Genomic DNA, 17,829 nt, shown 5'->3' on the forward strand with positions numbered 1-17,829 from the left:
TAAGACTAGCAAACTTAGTAGACATAAATATGGGGATTGTTCTAGTAGACAACACGCCTTCTTTGTCTGATTGTAAGGTTAAAAATACAGGCGTAGGCGGATAATTTATAATATATATTGTCACTTGATTGCTTCTTAGACCTTTCATTCGCCAAAGCATGCGATGTTTTGTTCCCCTCCCGGAAGCTATGCCGGATGAATCGTATTCCCCGACATCTTCAACTGAAACCTGTAAGAGTCAATTAAATTGTTAAAGATAGGGATTTTTTGATTTAGTAGTTCAATTACCTCGATAGAGTCTGTCTCAATTTTCACCAGAGTTAGTTGGTTGGCTATTACTAGATGTAACTCGTGCTCTAAGGAGCACTTAGCTCGGCATGAGTGTGGTTGAGTGCACAAATCTTTTTGGAGAATCTTATGACCCCTTCCCCATTTGCATTTCTTATAACACCTCCAATACCACCAATCTTGTCTTTAGCGTAGTGGGAACCATCCGTGTTAAGCTTAAAGGATCCTGGAGGTGGAGGGAACCACCAGACTTGGATATTTTTAGTAGGAATGGGAGTGGTGGAAGTCCCTATATAGAACATGTATTTCATATCCCTCGTACACAAAGTTTTAATATCAACAAACATGTTAGTTCCATTAAAGACATTATGGTTCCTGTTTGTCCAAATGCGCCACAGGGCGAAGGAAAAGAAGAAGTCCCAAGGTAGAGGGTAGTTAAGGATGGGAATATTTATGTCCTTAATTAATTGAAGCCAGTGAATATGGTGATGGGGGAGGACAGTGACATTTAACCCAAGGTCCAACCAGAATTTTCGTGTAGTAAGGCACTCAAGAAAAATATGGTGGATAGATTCTGAGGGATGCTTGCAAATAATACAATTAGAGGTTACATTGACACCTATATGATGTAGGTAGTTATTTGTAGGTAGTTTATTATGAGAACAAAGCCATAGAAAGAATTGGATCTTTGGCAATGTATTTAGAGTCCATATCCGTTATAATCATACTCATAGTCAGGCGTGGGATGGAGTAGATTATTAACTGACTTTGTGGAAAAAATGTCATTTGTATTTAAAGACCAGTAGGAGGTATCAACCTTATCCTGACTCAAAGAGATTGCCTTAGTTTGATTGAGAAATTCTTGTGGGATTTCTATATAGATTCTTGACCAATCCCACTGGAGGCCATCCCAAATATTGTATAAACTAAGTCTTTGGTACTTTTGGGTCAAGGGACCTTGAATAATTGAACGGAGGGGTGGTGGATGTGGAATCCATCTAGAGTTCCATAAGTCGATATTAGTTCCAGACCCTGGGTCCCATGCTATAGCTTTAGAGCATATGACATCACCCTTTAAAATACTTCTCCGAATAAAAGAATGGGAGGATGGGTTGCTTTTTGGATAGTATTTTTTAATTAGGGTTTGTGCCCAAAGGGAATTGTGTTGAGAGAAGAGTCTCCAAGCTAGACTTGTTAGAAAAGTCATGTTTTTATCATGAGCTTTTGAATGCCTAAACCACCTTGGTCCTTTGGTAGAGTGACAGTGTCCCAGTTTATATAGTGAATCTTCTTTTTTTGAGGGGTAGTGCCCAATAGAAAATTTCTCTAGATTTTATCAATATTGTGACAAGTTTTTTTAGGAAGAAGGAAGTATTGCATGGCATATGTTGGAATGGTATTGAGAGTAGATTTGATGAGAGTGAGTCGACCCGCTGGAGTTAGGAAGTTTAGTTTCCAGTTAGCGAGTTTACTTTTCATACTGTCTATGATGTATTGGAAATCATGGGGTCTGGGTTTATTATTCAAAATGGAAAAACCAAGATATTTGCCAAAAATATTGGTAGCTTTTATTTTTAAAAGATTTTGAATTAGTTCACGAGGAGTTTCTTGGCAACTCTTTGAAAATATAACCCTAGATTTGATAGGGTTGATTTTTTGCCCAGATAAGGTGCAAAAATGGCTCAGATAGTTATGGATTGACTGAATTGATTTCTGGTTAGCTTTAGCCATAAGGGTAAGATCATTTGCAAAGAACAGATGTGAAAGTTGGGGTCCATTTTTGTTAAGGGTGATGGGATCCCAGAATTGGAGATCAACTTGATGGTTAATATAGGTGGATAGAAGTTCCATGCATAGGATAAAGATATACAGGGACATAGGATCTTCTTGACGAATAACCCTGGAGGGAGAAAAATAGTTGGTTTTGGTACCATTGACGAGGATAGCAATGTTGCTCGTAGCAATGCAGTTTAAAATGAGCTTGGAGATTTTTTGGGGGAATTTAAAAAACTAAAGAGTACGGTTGACAAAGGACCAGTCAACATGGTCAAATAATTTTTTAAGGTATATTTTTATAATAAACTTGCCCTCAGTCCCTCTAGTTTTATTAATATGGTTCATGACTTCCTGGACGAGGATAGCATTATCGCAAGCCCTACGTCCTTTGAGGAAGCTAGTTTGGCAAGGGTCAATAAGGTCAGGCAAGTATAACTTGATGCGATTTGCAATGATTTTTGTAATTATCTTATAGACGGTATTGCAAAGGTCAATGGGTTAGTAATTCTTGAGGTCATTAGCATTATGGAATTTAGGGATAAGACAAAGATATGTATTAGTTATGGAGGCAGGTAATTCCTGGGTATTAAAGACATGTCTACAAAGATTTATTATGAAATTCCCAACTATATTCCAATATTTTTGAAAAAAAAAAGGGTGCAGACCATCTGGTCCCGGAGCTTTAAAAAGTTTAAAGGTGAATAGAGCTTGGGTAACCTCACTGTCTAGTAAGAGGTTATCCAAAGGGGAGAGGTCGATATTATGAAAACTCGAAGGAGTAATTTTAATATTTCTCCAGTCAGTACTTAAGTGACTAGTAGTGTAGATTGCTTTAAAATATAATTGCTAGTATAATTAACTAGGCTGCCATGATCAGTGATCCAATTACCATGTTCATCCTTAAAAAAAGATACATTATTCCTTCTTATTCGATTGATAATGGGCAAATGGTAGAACCTAATGTTAGCATCACCATTATTTAACCAATTAAATTCTAGACCTAATTTTTTAAAAGTCCTCTTTCATTCGAAGAATGTTATTGTATTCAGTGGTGAGGATTTTTTCAAGGGACTGGAGAAAAATACTAGTGGTGTAAGCTTGTGAACGTTGAATACCATTTAATCTAGCCAATATTTTATTTTTTCTATGAAATATGTTTCCAAATGTGTCTCTATTCCAGGAGGTAACTTTATGGGTAAAGAATTTAGTTGCCTCAGCAAAATCCTTATGCTGCCAACTTTCTTTAATAATATTCTCAAATTCAGGATGAGAGCTCCAGTAATTTTCTAGATGGAAAGGTTTTATAATAGAATTAGGAGGTTGTCTGATGATATTATTAGTTTTAATAAGAAAGGGGTTATGGTCAGAATAGGTTTTAGGTATATAAGTGATGGATATATTAGATAGTTAACGAGCCAATCTTCATTAGCAAAACAACGGTCTAATCTTTCAAGAATTAAACCATTATTATTCCTACGATGGTTAGACCAAGTATAATGACCTCCTTTAAAACCCAAATCAATTAACTTGCAAAAATTAACGCAAGACCAAAATCTAGTGGAACCTGACCTATTGATCCTTCTACCTCTAAACTTTTCTTCTTGTCTAAGGATATCATTAAAATCCCCGGTGACTAGCCAAGGGCCATTATAACTAGTAAATATATTTTCCAAAGTTTTCTACGATTTACAGCTTTCGTACTAGCATATATGATATTAAATAACCAAGAGGGGTGATTTGGATTTACCTGAATCATGGCATGTAGTTCCTGAGTGTACTGTCTAAGTCGAGTGATAATCACCATGCTGGTAACCCAAAGGAGAACAATTCTTCCTGCTCTTCCTTGAGCAGGGACCTCCATCATGTCATCAAAGTGAAAATCGTCTCTGAGGGTTTCATGATCTTCCATTTTTGTTTCCAACAGGGCGACCATGCATGGAGTGTGAGTACAGATGAGGTCCCTAAAATTCCTCCTGAAAGTATCATTGTTTGCCTCCCTTGTGTTCCAAACAATAAAGCTAGTAGGCTTATTCATGGGAATCGTTTGATTGTGGGGATGCATTGAGACTTGGTTCTCCTGCATTGAGAACTGGCTTCCCCTCAGAGTTGGGGTTAACAATACTGCATATTTCGCGGTAGCTCTGTTCACTGCTGGTCGCAGATCAAATGAGCACTTCATGAGTGCCGTTCGGCAATTGTAAATGAACCTTTTGTCCTCTCTCTCCGGGAACAACATAAGGGTTGTTTCTCTGAGGTTTGAGATTTCGATTAACGAGCTTGTGGGTAGTGTAATGTCCATGATCTCTTCCTCCATCTCTATTTCTTCTTGTTCTTAAGGAGGTGGGATATCCATTTGGTTCTGATTGAGGGGAGGATCCTGGGCTTGCTGGGGTTGCCAAGGAAAGATCAGTGGATTGCCAATGGTCATCTCTAGTGGGGAGAAGAATGGGAGGTTTGGGGTAATATTCATGTTGAGTGGGGGGTTGAAGTGTGGATGGAGGTTCCAATGGTGGTGCATATTGTGATAAAGCACGGGTGCTAGAGTTGGGGCTAGGGGATCTAGCACGTTGGCCATCCACATGTGGTTTAGATAGTTGTCTAGGTCTAATCTCATGCCTTCTGATATTATTTGCGCCACGAAGGTTGGATTCTGAAGAACTATCAGTACCTCCTTGCCTTCTATAATCATGGTGAAGAAGACTGCTTGGCCCTACAACCCTTGCTCGATCCATGACTGCAGTTGCTGAGCAGGGTTGGGAGGATGTGCTACATACACTAGTTGGTGATGAGCTATGTGAGGGGTCATGGGAGGAAAATTCTCCATTGGATTCATTGGAGGTTTGAAGTGGTAGAGAGTTAGATTTCTTGCTAATAGAGGAAAGAGGGGAATTATCATATGAGATGTTGGAGAGGGTATTAATGGAGCCTCATCAAAGACAATAGAATGATGATTGAGAATCTCTGTCGTGAGATTTATTAGAGGATGTATTGGTTAATTCTTGCATGGAGTAGTGTTTATTAGGGGTTAGCGTATCAACTTGCATGGCCATTTATCCATCCGCCATAGCCTGGTCTGTTGGTGAGGAGTTTAGAGGGTTTTGATTGGGTTATTTTTTTGCAACTTGGGGCCTACCTAATAGGTTATTAGAAGATTTTGAAGGACTTGAGAGTAATTCTTTTTCATTAGGTATAGTAGGTGTACACACGTTTATGACACGTGTCGAATTTGTTTGAGAAAGCTGCTTTATTTGTATCGAAGAAGATGGAAAATGCAAAAAGACTGCGTTAAACAATTGGTTTGGCTATTCACCTTCTTCATCAGGTGAGTGGAGTGGATTAAATTTATTGGAAAGAGTGATCTTCTCTTTAATGGAACTTTGTTGCATTATTTTTTTGTTATCAACGACACCCCTTGGGATGCAGATATTAAAAGAGTTTTTATTCAAAGTGTCTTGATAGTTTGTGTCCATTTTCCCAGGCTGCTGGGTATTTGATTGGGACGAAGTGATGTAGGAATCATTATATTTAGCCTTGAAAGAAAGTTTTTCGGAGGAGAGGTACTTACCTGAATCCGCTGCATAAATTTTTACGTTTATACCTGGACTAGGATTTTCTTGTTGAGTAGCAGTCATGGCTCTATTTTTGCCTTGAACCTGTTGTTTTGCCTCTTTTTCCTGCCAAAGAGCACCGTCTGCCACTCTTCTTCTTGTACGTGATTTATGGTATTGGTTGTTGATCCCATCCTTTGCAGATTTTTCTGGATCATGGCCTTTGATCTCTTGGTATGGGCATCTTGATCTAGTATGGTCTAAACTTCCACATAGTTTGCATAGGAAGCCCTCTCCTTCGTAGATTATTGGTTGCAGATGTGAGCTAATAAGGATTCGTGTTGTGATTGGTTCCTCTAATAGAACTTGGATTCACAACCTAGCATACCGTCCTCTGAGAGTGGCACTTGTACAAGCATCAATTTTCAGCAGTGAACCTATAGAATTCCCAATTTTCCTCAGTAAGGCTTCATCATAAAACTCCGTGGGGAGTTGTGGCAATCGTATCCAAACCGCAGAGACAATTTGTTGTGCATCTGCGGCTACAAAATTTGGCTCCCAATGCTTAATTGATAGAAAATGTCCATTAACAAACCATGGCCCATTTTGGAGGACCTTCCGCATGTTTTCTTCTTGTGTGAACTTTACAATGTAATAGTTATAGCCTAGATTTTTTAGAGGAAATTGTTCCGTAGGTTTTCAAAACTCTTGTATTTTTGCTTTAGGTAGTGGTGAACTATTCTTTTTCCAAAGAGTTTAATAATCAATGAGAATTTCCAAGGATAGTGAAGTCTTTCCTTTTCTTATTCTGTGAGGGGAATTGCTTTGATTTCACCAACATATGAAGATGACTTCTCTTGTGATTGGATAGCTGTTGTAGTATTTGAATCTTGCATTTGTCCATCATCAATAGGATCAAAATCAATTTGTTCTTCATTTGCAAGCAACTTTTCCTTGAAGTTGAGTGGAGGGCTGTTTTGCAGCGTGTTTGGTAGTATTTTTGGTGAGATGTCTGGTGGTTTTGGGGGAATTTGTAATGTTTCCAAGCAATGAGTAAATGTGTTCGTACAGAGCATTTCTTTAGTAGTCAATACTAGAAGGTGATATTTCATAAACAACAAAAGAGGTAAGAGTAATTCTGCTAAAAATATTACGTATTTCAAATATATAGTAACGTAATATTTTTTTATTTGAAATGAACTAATAATAAAATAGTATCACGGGAAAAAGTATTTAAAAATTCATTAATTTTAAAAATCATGTTTTATCTATACTATCATGATCATGTACTAATTTGAATGTTATGACATGAATCATAATTACTATTGATATGTGTCAACTTTTTTATTTTTTTAATGTATATCCAATCACACATTGATACGAAGAGAGTAATTAGGGCTCGTTTGGTATGAGTGACAAGCAATAATTAATCTCGGGACTAAATTTAAGAAGAGTTTCTTTTCATATTTGGTTAGAAGAAAATTGCGGTATAATTAATCACGGGATTAATTATCTTGAGATTGTAGTATTTTTTATCCCAATAGAAAGGTCAAATAACTAATTTTGGGGCAACTAATCTTGGGATAACATCTTTCCAACCAAACGAGCCTCAGTAACTTGTTAATCTGCTATTGTAACTTTAACACCTGCATCGGTTTAATCAGATCAGAACAAGCTGAGAAAAATGGACATGTTGAAATCTAGCCCTAGCCTTATCTCCACTGGTTCTTGAGCTGAGGGTCTATCAGAAATAGTCTCTCTACCTTTATAAGGTAGGGGTAAGGTCTGTGTACACACTACCCTCCCCAAACCCTATTTATGGGAATACACTAGGTCCATTGTTATTGTTGTTGTTGAAATCTAACCCTAGGTTCCGTCATTGGTGAGCTTGAGCAAGAAAGAGTAGAAGAGACGAGAGAAAGAGGCAGAGAAATAAGAAGCAATTTTCTGTTAGCTGCCTTAAACTGAAAATGAGTTGTACATCACCCATTTATCCTAACTAACACAACCGACTTTGTGAAAGAGAAAACTAACAACTAACTTCCTAACTAACCACCTTTTAGAAGCTTACTACATAAATACAGAAATGTACAACTATTTAAAATTCTAATTTCAACACTCCCTCTCAAGTTGAGAATGAAAAAATGTCTTTCATTCCCAACTTGGAGATTAATGTTTCATGTTATTGATGTCCAAGTGCTTTGGTTAGCACATCTGCTGGTTGTTCTTGACTGGCAATATATAATTGATCAGCCCTTCTCAATTTTTTTCGGATGAAATGGCAGTCTATTTCTATGTGTTTTGTCCTCTCATGATACATACGATTTGTAGCAATTTACAATGTTGCTTTATTATCAAAGAACATCTCCATGGGCAACTTTAAATTCACATTTAGCTCTTCCAGTGGACCTTTCAACCACACAAGTTCAGTTACTGTGTGTGCCATGCTTCTGAACTCAGCTTCAGTTGAGCTTCTATATATAGTGTGGTGCTTCTTGGATTTCTAGGATATAATTGAACTTCCAAGCTTAATACAGTATCCAGTAACAGACTTTCTTGACATAGGACATGAGGCCTAGTCTGAATCACAGAATGCTTCTATTTCTTCATTGCTGTCACTTGACATTAACAGCCTCATCCCTAGTTGCTTTTTGATGTACCTTGCTACACGAAGTGCTTCTTCATAGTGGGATTTCTTAGGTACATGCATAAACTGATTTATGTTTTCACTGCATATGAGATATCAAGCCTTATTATTTTTAGATACAAAAGCTTCCCTATGTGCATGTGATAACTCCCACTGTCTTCCAACAACTCATCTCCCTTACTTGTGTTTGTGCAAGTATTAGACTCAGTGCTTGTCAGCTTCAAGTTCTGCTCCATTGGTGTCTCTATAGGTTTAGAACCTGCCAAGCCTGCATCAGATATCATCTTTAATGTATATTTTCTTTAGGTCATAAGGATGCCCTCCTTTGATCTAGCAAACTCTATACCTAAAAATATCTAACTTTTCCAAGTTCTTTCATCTTAAAATATTGATGCAGAGATTCATGTGCAAGTTTAATTTCTTGCAGATCATTTTTTGTAACAAGAAGATCATCTACATAGACCAGAATCAAAACAAACTTGTTATCCACATTTCTAGTAAATAAAGAATAGTCATGCTTGCTTTGCTTAAACTAGACAAAGACAAGGCTTGAGCAGCTTCAAATTCATTGCCTAGATTAGGGCTGTGCACGGATCGGATCGGATTTAGCACATTTCAGATTCTAGAAAATGCAATTCGAATCTGATCTGAATTATATCGGATTTTAAAGTTTGGATCGGATCGGATTTCTAATCGTATTATGCCTCAAAGTTAAACTAATATGTATATTTTCTTTGTAAAAGAGGCAATACATTAAAAAGAATCATATTTATGCAATTATGAGAGTATTATGGTGCCAATATAGTTAAATCTAGCAATTGTAAAGGTAATCACTTGGAGGTTGATGTAAAGGAAATACTGACTATCCGAAATTAAAGTGTAGTATTTATACATGCCCTAATAATTTTGGATTTCAGATCGGATCTGATTAAAATATACCAATCCGAATCCGATCCGAAATCCAAAATTTTAATAAACACAATCCGAAGTCCAATCCAATCCAATCAAAAATCCAAAATTGAATGGATTGGTTCGAATTTCGGATATCTGATCCGAATGAATAGCTCTAGCCTAGATGCCTGCTTGAGGTAGGGATTTAAGTAACCTACAAACCTTATGCTCCCCCTGACTACTAAATCCTTGAAGCAAAGTCATATAAACTACCTCTTCAAGATCTTTATTCAAAAAGGCATTCTGAACATCCATCTAAAATATAGGCTAGTGCTTGAGTCAACTTAGCAACAAGAGAGAATGTATCATGAAAATCCAATCCTTTATGTTGTGTAAAGCCTTTAGCAACCAGTCTGTCCTTGAATCTTTCTATAGTGACATCTGCATTGTACTTTATTTTATACACCTATTTGCACCCAATGGGTATTTTACCAATAGGTTAGTCAACAACAGACCAAGTGTTATTCTGTTCTAGTGCCTCAATTTCAAGTTTCATAGCTTCAACCCATCTGTCATCCTTACTAGATTGATGAAAAAATGATGGTTCAACAACAGTAGAAAAGAAGTAAGGAATGTTCTAAAAGGAGGAGAGATGTGAGTATAGGAAACAAAATATTGGATAGGATGAGATGTAGAAGAAGTGGATGGTAGGGGTGGATGAATATAGTCAGTCAACCAAATTGGTGGCTTACTAGTTCTCCCTGACTTCCTAGGTGGAGGTAAGTCAGGTGAGGCGGGAGAGCCAGGCTTAGCAGAAGTAGTAGGGTCCATAGGAGAAGAAGAGAGCAAGGTATCTGATGGAATTGACACTGCATAAGGAAATAAATTGTTAGTGAATTGAGGACTGTGAGGTTCTGAAGGTGAAGCTGGAAAGTTGGTGATTGGAGATAAAGACAATGAAGTATGTTGTGCTACTGTAGATAAAATTGGTACATGATCAAGTGTTGAAGAATGAGAAAAGACATCAAAAATAACTACATGCATGGGTATTGAGGAATCATGTTGTGATGAAAGAAATTTCTCTTTTGGACATTTGATAGGAAAGATATTTTCCATAAAGATAACACCTCGATTGACAAAGGCTTTCCCAGAGTCAAGGTCATATAGTTTATAGTCTTCTGTGTAGAAACATAACCTAGAAGAACATCTAGAATGAATTTTCGTTGAAATTTGTCACGAGAGCCAAATCTGGTAGTATAACAAAGACATCCTATTGTTCTTAGGTGATCCAGTTTAAGGGAACAACCATGAAAAAACTCATAATAAGTCTTTCCATGTAGGACAGTGCTAGGTAGTCTATTAATGATATAGGTAGCTGCTAGAATACATTCACCCCACAGTTTTAAAAGTAATGCAGCTTGAAACCTAAAGGCTCTGCCTACTTCAAGTAGGTGTCTATATTTCCTTTTTACAATTCCATTTTGTTGGAGAGTATAGACACAACTACTTTGATGGACTATTTATTTGGTTTGAAATATATTAGAACAAAGAGAATTGAAGAACTCACAGCCATTATCAGACCTGAAAATCTTGACAGTAGAAGAAAATTGATTTTCTACCAAATGAAGAAAATTTGCTAGAATCACATAGACATCGCTTTTCAGTCTTAAAAGAAAGGTCCAAGTCATTCTTGAAAAATCATCAACAAGAGTCAAGAAATATTATAACTATTGTAATTATTTACTCTATAAGGACCCCACACATCCATATGAACAAGTTTAAATGAATATTTTGATCTTGAAATACTAGTAGGAAAAGCAAGCCTTGTCTATTTAGCTAATGGACAAACATGACAGTTACTAGAACTAAAATTAGACAACAATGTCTTTATTGTAGGTATTTTCTTAAGAACTAAATGAGGAGCATGCCCAAGTCTTTGATGCCACAACATAGTTGAGGAGGTAATATGGTTTGTGGTCATACATGTGGAAGTGAGTGGTGCAGCAGGCTTTGAAGGATTGAGGATGTAGAGTCCATCCTTGAGGCTACCAATCCCCTTCACCCTTCCACTGAAGAGGTCGTGAAGAGGGATAAAAAGAGACTATGCACTTCAACTCCTTGGTATATATGGATGTAAGCACTGTAAGCACGTGATTTTTGACCCTCCCCGAGGATTTTCACATTTTTTTTAGCATAAATATGTAATTGGGTCTAATATAGTCATTTTAACTATTTTGCTTTATTTCGTTGCAAAAAGAAAAATCACAAAAATATATATATAAATTTTAGTTTATGTATTTCTCATAAACTTGAAAAATACAAAAAATTGTACTTTATTTTGGTACTTTATATAAATTCGAAAATTACAAAAAAATATAATTCTATTAATGTTTTGTAGTCGTTTTAATTTTGGAAAAATACAAAAAATATTACTTTATATTTTGTCTTAATTAAAAAACGAAAATTACAAAAAAATAGTTTTATTAATATTTTATAGTCATTTTAACTTTGAAAAAATACAAAAATGTTACTTTATATTTTATCTTTATATTAAAAACGAAAATTAAAAATAAAATAAAAATAGTTTTATTAATATTTTGTAGCTATTTTAAATCTTGAAAAATATTTTTTTTTTTAAAAAAGATATAGTTTTGTTTAAATACTAGTCTTATTTTTGGTAGTTATTTTGCTTACATAGGACTAGTTAAGCAACGTGTTCCTATTTCTCGGGTCCGGGCAAAAGAATAATATTCGGGTTCAAACTACCCGGTTTTAGGCCTAATTTTCGGACCTAGCCCATAATAAACCGAGTCCAGGACACATGGGGAACCCCACCACGCGTGGGGGACACAAACCTTGAACCCCACCACGCGTGGGGCTCATTTTTCTGGGCATTGTGTATCAAATACACGGACAAGGCCAAAGCATGGAGGACTTCCATTTTTTTTAAAAACCACGTACTGTAGATCATCTTCTTCCTGCGAAGAAGAAAACCAAGAACCCGAGCAAAAAAATCAACCACCCACCTCCATCTACACTACCCAAACCGTCCGCAACCCCCCCAGCTCCGTCGTCGTCGATCACTGTCCACTGTTCCTCCGTCTTCTTCCTAAAAGAAGAAGAACAAAAACAAGCAAAACCCTACTGTGAAAATCAAACCAGTCCGTCGACCACCAAACCCCCAGCTCGACCCAACACCATGTCCAAACCCTACTGCTGCCACCCTCGTCGTCACTGTCCAACAAACAACCAGCGAACACCATCACAAACGACGCCCAGCTACTCCGAACGACCACCATCGTCGTTACCACCTCCGAACTTCCCCACCACCGTGAAACCACCATAACCAAACAGAAACCAGTCGCAAACCACCCCCCAACGCACCAGCCCCGTCGTCGCTGCCCTTCGACTGCCGTTGCCCGAAAAAATAGTAGCTTCATCGTCTCCTTTCGAGCAGCAGTTGTGGCTGCGTTTGCTGCGTCGCATCACCCAAACAACCCACAGCCCGTCAAGGTCGTCGAAAGAGAGAAGGTGAGTGTCGAGGTCATTGACAATCTTGGTTCGAGTCGTCGGTTCCGTTGAGGTCGTCGTTGTTCGTCGAGGTCCGTTACGTTGAGGACAAAGTAAGGTCCGCTTCTAATCCTTCTCTTGACATCTTATTCTCCTAAAATTGATGAATGACAGTTGAATAAAGTTATTTTCTTATAAGTGTTGTTACTGTATTCAAATGCTATCTTACTTGTAGTTTGTTGTGATGGATATTCAATATGGTTTAATTCTTAATTATTAGGATAGTCAAGTGTTAAGAATTGTTGGTGCAGGCGAGAAAAATCACTCATATTATAATTATATTTTTGGCAAATAATCTGTTTAAGGCATGCATTTTGGGTATGGAATGATGATTCGAATAAATTAATTTCCGTTTCTGTTTCGTTGTGATTTGTAAAGTAACTTGTAGGGAAGAATTTTTTGGAAGATTTTTATTTACGATATGTCTTTTGGGTTTTAACAGTTAAGTCATTTTCCGTTCACATAAGCCGTAACTTAATAACTAATAAGTTGCGTTTTTCAGCATGTAAATAATTAGGAGATTTTTCTTTTATTTTAGAGACGAACTTAATAGAAAATGTAGTCGCTATAGGTTTATCCTTTTAAAATAAAAATGAGACGAGCCTCGCCAAATAAATCACAAACCGCCGGGGCCCTCAATAAAATACATAACCATTGACTAGACTTTGGATTTGGCCGTTTAATGAACCTTCACGGCCTCTTCCTAAAATAACAATACGTTAGACTCTTTAGGACGCGCCTTAATAAATCTTACCTTCTTAAACTCGGGTGCACATTTATGTGACCCAAATCCAATTCTCAACGGAGTCGAAATGTGTTTCTAATCACGGGTACATTGATTGTGACGTGGTTCGAGATGCGTGTCCATGACGTTGCAAATTCATTTTAAAAAAAATAAGAATGAGATGAGCCTCGCCAAATAAAATACAAATTGCGGGGCCCTCAGTAAATATTTGCTTTAAAAATTGTTTAGACTTCGGGATGGACCGTTTAGTAAAATTCCACGGTCCTACCCAAAATAAATACGCTAGTCGCTTTAGGCGCGCCTTTAATAATTTAATTTCCTTAAACTCGGGTGCACATTGATGTGACCCAAATCCAAATCTCAACGGAGTCAAAGTGTGTCGACGACCACGGGTACATTGATTGTAACGTGGTTCGAGATACATTTTCACAACGTTGCAATTCTTTTAAAAACAATAATAATAAAGCGGTTAAAAGATAAAATTTGCACATAAGTTCATATTTGTATAAAATCAGACAATCAAGCCGAATATAACAGTTGAGCGACCGTGCTAGAACCACGGAACTCGGGAATGCCTAACACCTTCTCCCGGGTTAACAGAATTCCTTATCCGGATTTCTGGTACGCAGACTGTAATATAGAGTCATTATTTTCCTCGATTCGGGATTAAAATTGGTGACTTGGGACACCCTAAATCTCCCAAGTGGCGACTCTGAAATAAATAAATAAATCCCGTTTCGATTGTCCTTTAATTGGAAAAAACTCCCCTGCACCCCCCCGGGTGCGGAAAAAGGAGGTGTGACAATGGACACAGACAATAGATTATATTAAACTTAGGCACATAAAGCACATCATGTAGAGTTTGAGTGTTGGACAGGGCACATGATCCTGTATGTGTGATCTGGGTACTTTCTCCATTTGGTAAATGGACTAAGTAGATTTCGAATAGGGAACATGCTTAGGACATTATAACAGATCTAAGGATGAAACTATGTGATTTGAAGCACCAGTATCAATGATCCACTTAACTTGGTCAGTAATTGAATTACCTGTCATATTGGCCACATCTGCTGGTATTTTTTCTTTTGCTAGTCCTTTTTTCTTGCTCAACATTCTGAGTATTTGTTGATACTGCTCAGGTGTGAAAATTGGAGTTGTTTCATTGATCATGCCATTTATCATACCAATTTCATCAGTTCCTATGTGGTTAGTTTCTTCCATTATACTCCATTATGTGCCACAGGTGTGTAGTTGTCATTAGCACCTCTTCTTTTTTTGTTGAACTTAAAACCCGATGGATACCCTACTAACTTATAGCAAGTATCAATTGTGTGTCATTTTATCTTACAATAATCACAAAACAGATTTGTGTTCTTTCTAAACTTCACGTTTGAGTTGTTTGCTGACACAAAAGAGCTGCTCTCAATATTCATAGATCCACTTCCCAAAATTCCTCATTGTGTACCATATCCACTACTTAGCCTTTGACTTTCTTCCTGAACTATCATTGAATATGCTTGATCAAGCAAAGGTGTAGGCTGCATCATTAGTATTTGGCTCATTTGAGGAGCATACACGTCATTTAATCCTATTAAAAACTTCATAAGTTTCTGTTGACGAAGAAACTCAACAAATGTCTTAGACTTCTCACAGTCACATGGCTTAGGTATTATTGATTCAAACTCATCCCAAAGGACATTGAGGTTAGAAAAATAAACTGATACACTAAAAATGCCTTGTGTTAGGCAACTGATTTCCCTATTCATATGGTATACTTACTAGCATTAACTTAGTCAAAATGATCTTTAAATGCCTTCCAAACCTTCTGTGCATTTGAAGAGTACACAATTCCTTTTCTTGAGTTCCTTAGCCACAGAACTTTGAATCCACGAATGCACTATGGCATTACAGTGATCCCACTGCCGCAATTGGAAGACATTCTTCTCATACTGCTTTGTAGTGCAAGTTTCATCAACAAATTCAAGTTTATTTCTCACAAGGAGCAACATCTCCATAGATTGTCTCCATTCTAGGTAATTTTCACTTCCAATTAACAATTGAGGGACAAGTGACGTCCCTGGTGTGTTTGAGGGATGAGCATACAGCGGATCATTACAATCGATCTGTTAATTGTTTGCATGTAAAGATCCAGCTGTAATTTGAGGTGAATCAAGCGTCAGTTGAACAGAGGACTGACAGAAAAAATCAGATTTGGGGAAATCAAAGATGAAGAGAAGAAGAGATCAAATAGCAGGTAAAATAGGGGAAAAGCGTAGGAAATTGATTGGATGAAATACTTGTTGCTCAATCGCGAAGAACCGTGGCTCTGATACCATATTAAAATCTAGCCCTAGGTTCCGTCATTAGTGAGCTTGAGCAAGAGAAAGAGGCAGAGAAATGAGAAGCAATTTTGTGTTAGCTTCTTTCAACTGAAAATGAGATGCATCACCTATTTATCCTAACTAACACAATCGAGTTTGTGAAAGAGAAAATTAACAACTAACTTACTAACTAACCACCTTCTAGAAGCGTACTACATAAATATAGAAATGTACAAACTATTTACAACTCTAATTTCAACACGGACATGTCAGAATAAGCGAGGATAATCTCTCTCTCTCTCTCTCTCTCTATATATATATATATATATATATATATATATATATATTAAAGCAAGAAAGTTACCATATATAATTGACATTATAGTTAAGCCAAGTGGCAAGCTAATAAATGTCAATAGTATATGGTGACTTTATTCTATATTTGACTATTTTAGTTAAAAACAAATAATATATATATATATTTGAATTAAAAGATAATTTTGAATTTATATATAAAGTTCTAAAATTCGAATTTAAATTAAAAATAAATTTTATCTTTTTTTATCATGTTATCATATGCAATCATGTTAGGAACTTTTGTTATTTTTTCTAATTATTTAAATACTATTTCGCCTCGAGCAAAAAAAAAATACTCCATATAACTATAAAACTCTTTCACATTTAAAATCCTATAAGTATAGTTCTTGAAACAATAGCTAGATTTGAATAATTCTTTTAAAATAAATTTAATATATAGGGTACACGTCTATGTTTATCTAAATAACAAAAAAGAGTTTACAAAACCAAATAAAAGTTTACTTACATATATAATAAAGTAAACATACATGCTGGAGAAAGAAACATTACAAAATCAGTCAACATTAAAAAACAGTTATTTCTTTTTTCTTCTTGAAGAATATTTGTTTGAATAGTCAATTTGCATAAATGGACATCAAACAAATAACAAAATTTTGGCTATACAATTGCTATCATTAATTTCAATTTAGCACATTCAAGGAATTGAAGGGTAGAAGTTGAAGCCCCTTCATTTAGCTGTAGTCAGGCCAATATTGCAAGGATATAATATTTTTTTCGTTGAAGAATATAGTTTTGAATCATTAAATTATGTGAAAGTTTTTTTTTTCAAACTCAACAAGAGAGAAATTGGTTTCTAATTGATAGTTTCTATAACAACTTTTAAGTGTAACAAAGAGTATATATAAAGAAAAAATTGGTATGACGTGATTTTTTTTTAAAATGTAAACAAATTATTTCGAAAAAACTCTTTACTTTTTTAATTTCAAAGATAATAAAAAGATAAGATATTTTTGAACATCAGTAGAGAGTTTTATAATTATTTATAATAGAAGTTATATCATGGATAAACTCAAAAAATTGAAATCTTATAGAATATTTACATAATATCCGGCCATATTTATTGTTTACTTTTTATAGCTAATATAAATAGATATATACCTATAAGTATAACACACGATTATACACATATTATATATGGATTATATATAAATTATATATCATTCAATTTTTTAATTTAAGTGGTCGGATGAGCACCTATTTAGGCTGATTAGATAAAGCCAACAAAAAAAATGAAACAATCTCAACCAAATCGTAAAAATATAATTAAAGTTCATATGTAGACAATATTTTATTAAAACTCATCCTTTTATAGTGAAATAAATTAATTTTTTGTAATAAAAAATATAATGACATAAAAAATAAGATAAAATAAAATAAATATTGAAAAAAAATGTCAGAAAGATCTAAAAGCGAGAAATAAAAGATGACAATAAATTTCTTCTTTTGTTTCATCTTTGTTGAATATAAAAAAATTGAAAGTTAATCTCATCGATTTCAAATATTTTTTTTCCAACTCAAATACATAGATTATAAGATAAAGATATCTTAGAATATTTTTTTAATTTACATTATATATCGTTTTTAAAAATCACTATTACTAACAAACTGATATGATATTCGAATTTGAATTGGAATGCAATTTGAGTAGTTTGCATTGAGGTTAAG

The 17,829-nt window shown here is 35.6% G+C and overlaps 1 protein-coding gene across 1 annotated transcript; it reads right to left on the reverse strand.

Annotated features, from left to right (window-relative positions):
* Positions 1 to 14,919: 14,919 nt before the first annotated feature.
* On the reverse strand, positions 14,920 to 15,480 carry LOC138888515 (uncharacterized). Its single transcript, XM_070170388.1, has 2 exons — positions 15,288 to 15,480; positions 14,920 to 15,182 (listed from the first exon to the last, which is right to left on the reverse strand). Exons 1-2 carry the CDS (start codon positions 15,478 to 15,480, stop codon positions 14,920 to 14,922), a joined length of 456 nt encoding a protein of 151 aa, XP_070026489.1.
* Between the last annotated feature and the right edge of the window lie 2,349 nt (positions 15,481 to 17,829).

The sequence above is a fragment of the Nicotiana sylvestris genome, chromosome 3 (assembly GCF_000393655.2).
Source record: "Nicotiana sylvestris chromosome 3, ASM39365v2, whole genome shotgun sequence".
Taxonomy (NCBI): Eukaryota; Viridiplantae; Streptophyta; class Magnoliopsida; order Solanales; family Solanaceae; genus Nicotiana; species Nicotiana sylvestris.

What these genes read in the sequence shown, in the direction of transcription:
- LOC138888515 (XM_070170388.1), bottom strand. Translation starts at nt 15,480, where the DNA reads ATGGAGATGTTGCTCCTTGTGAGAAATAAACTTGAATTTGTTGATGAA. An exon ending in ACTCTTCAAATGCACAGAAG is followed by an intron (nt 15,183 to 15,287) that starts GTTTGGAAGGCA and finishes TTAGTGTATCAG; the next exon opens with TTTATTTTTCTAACCTCAAT.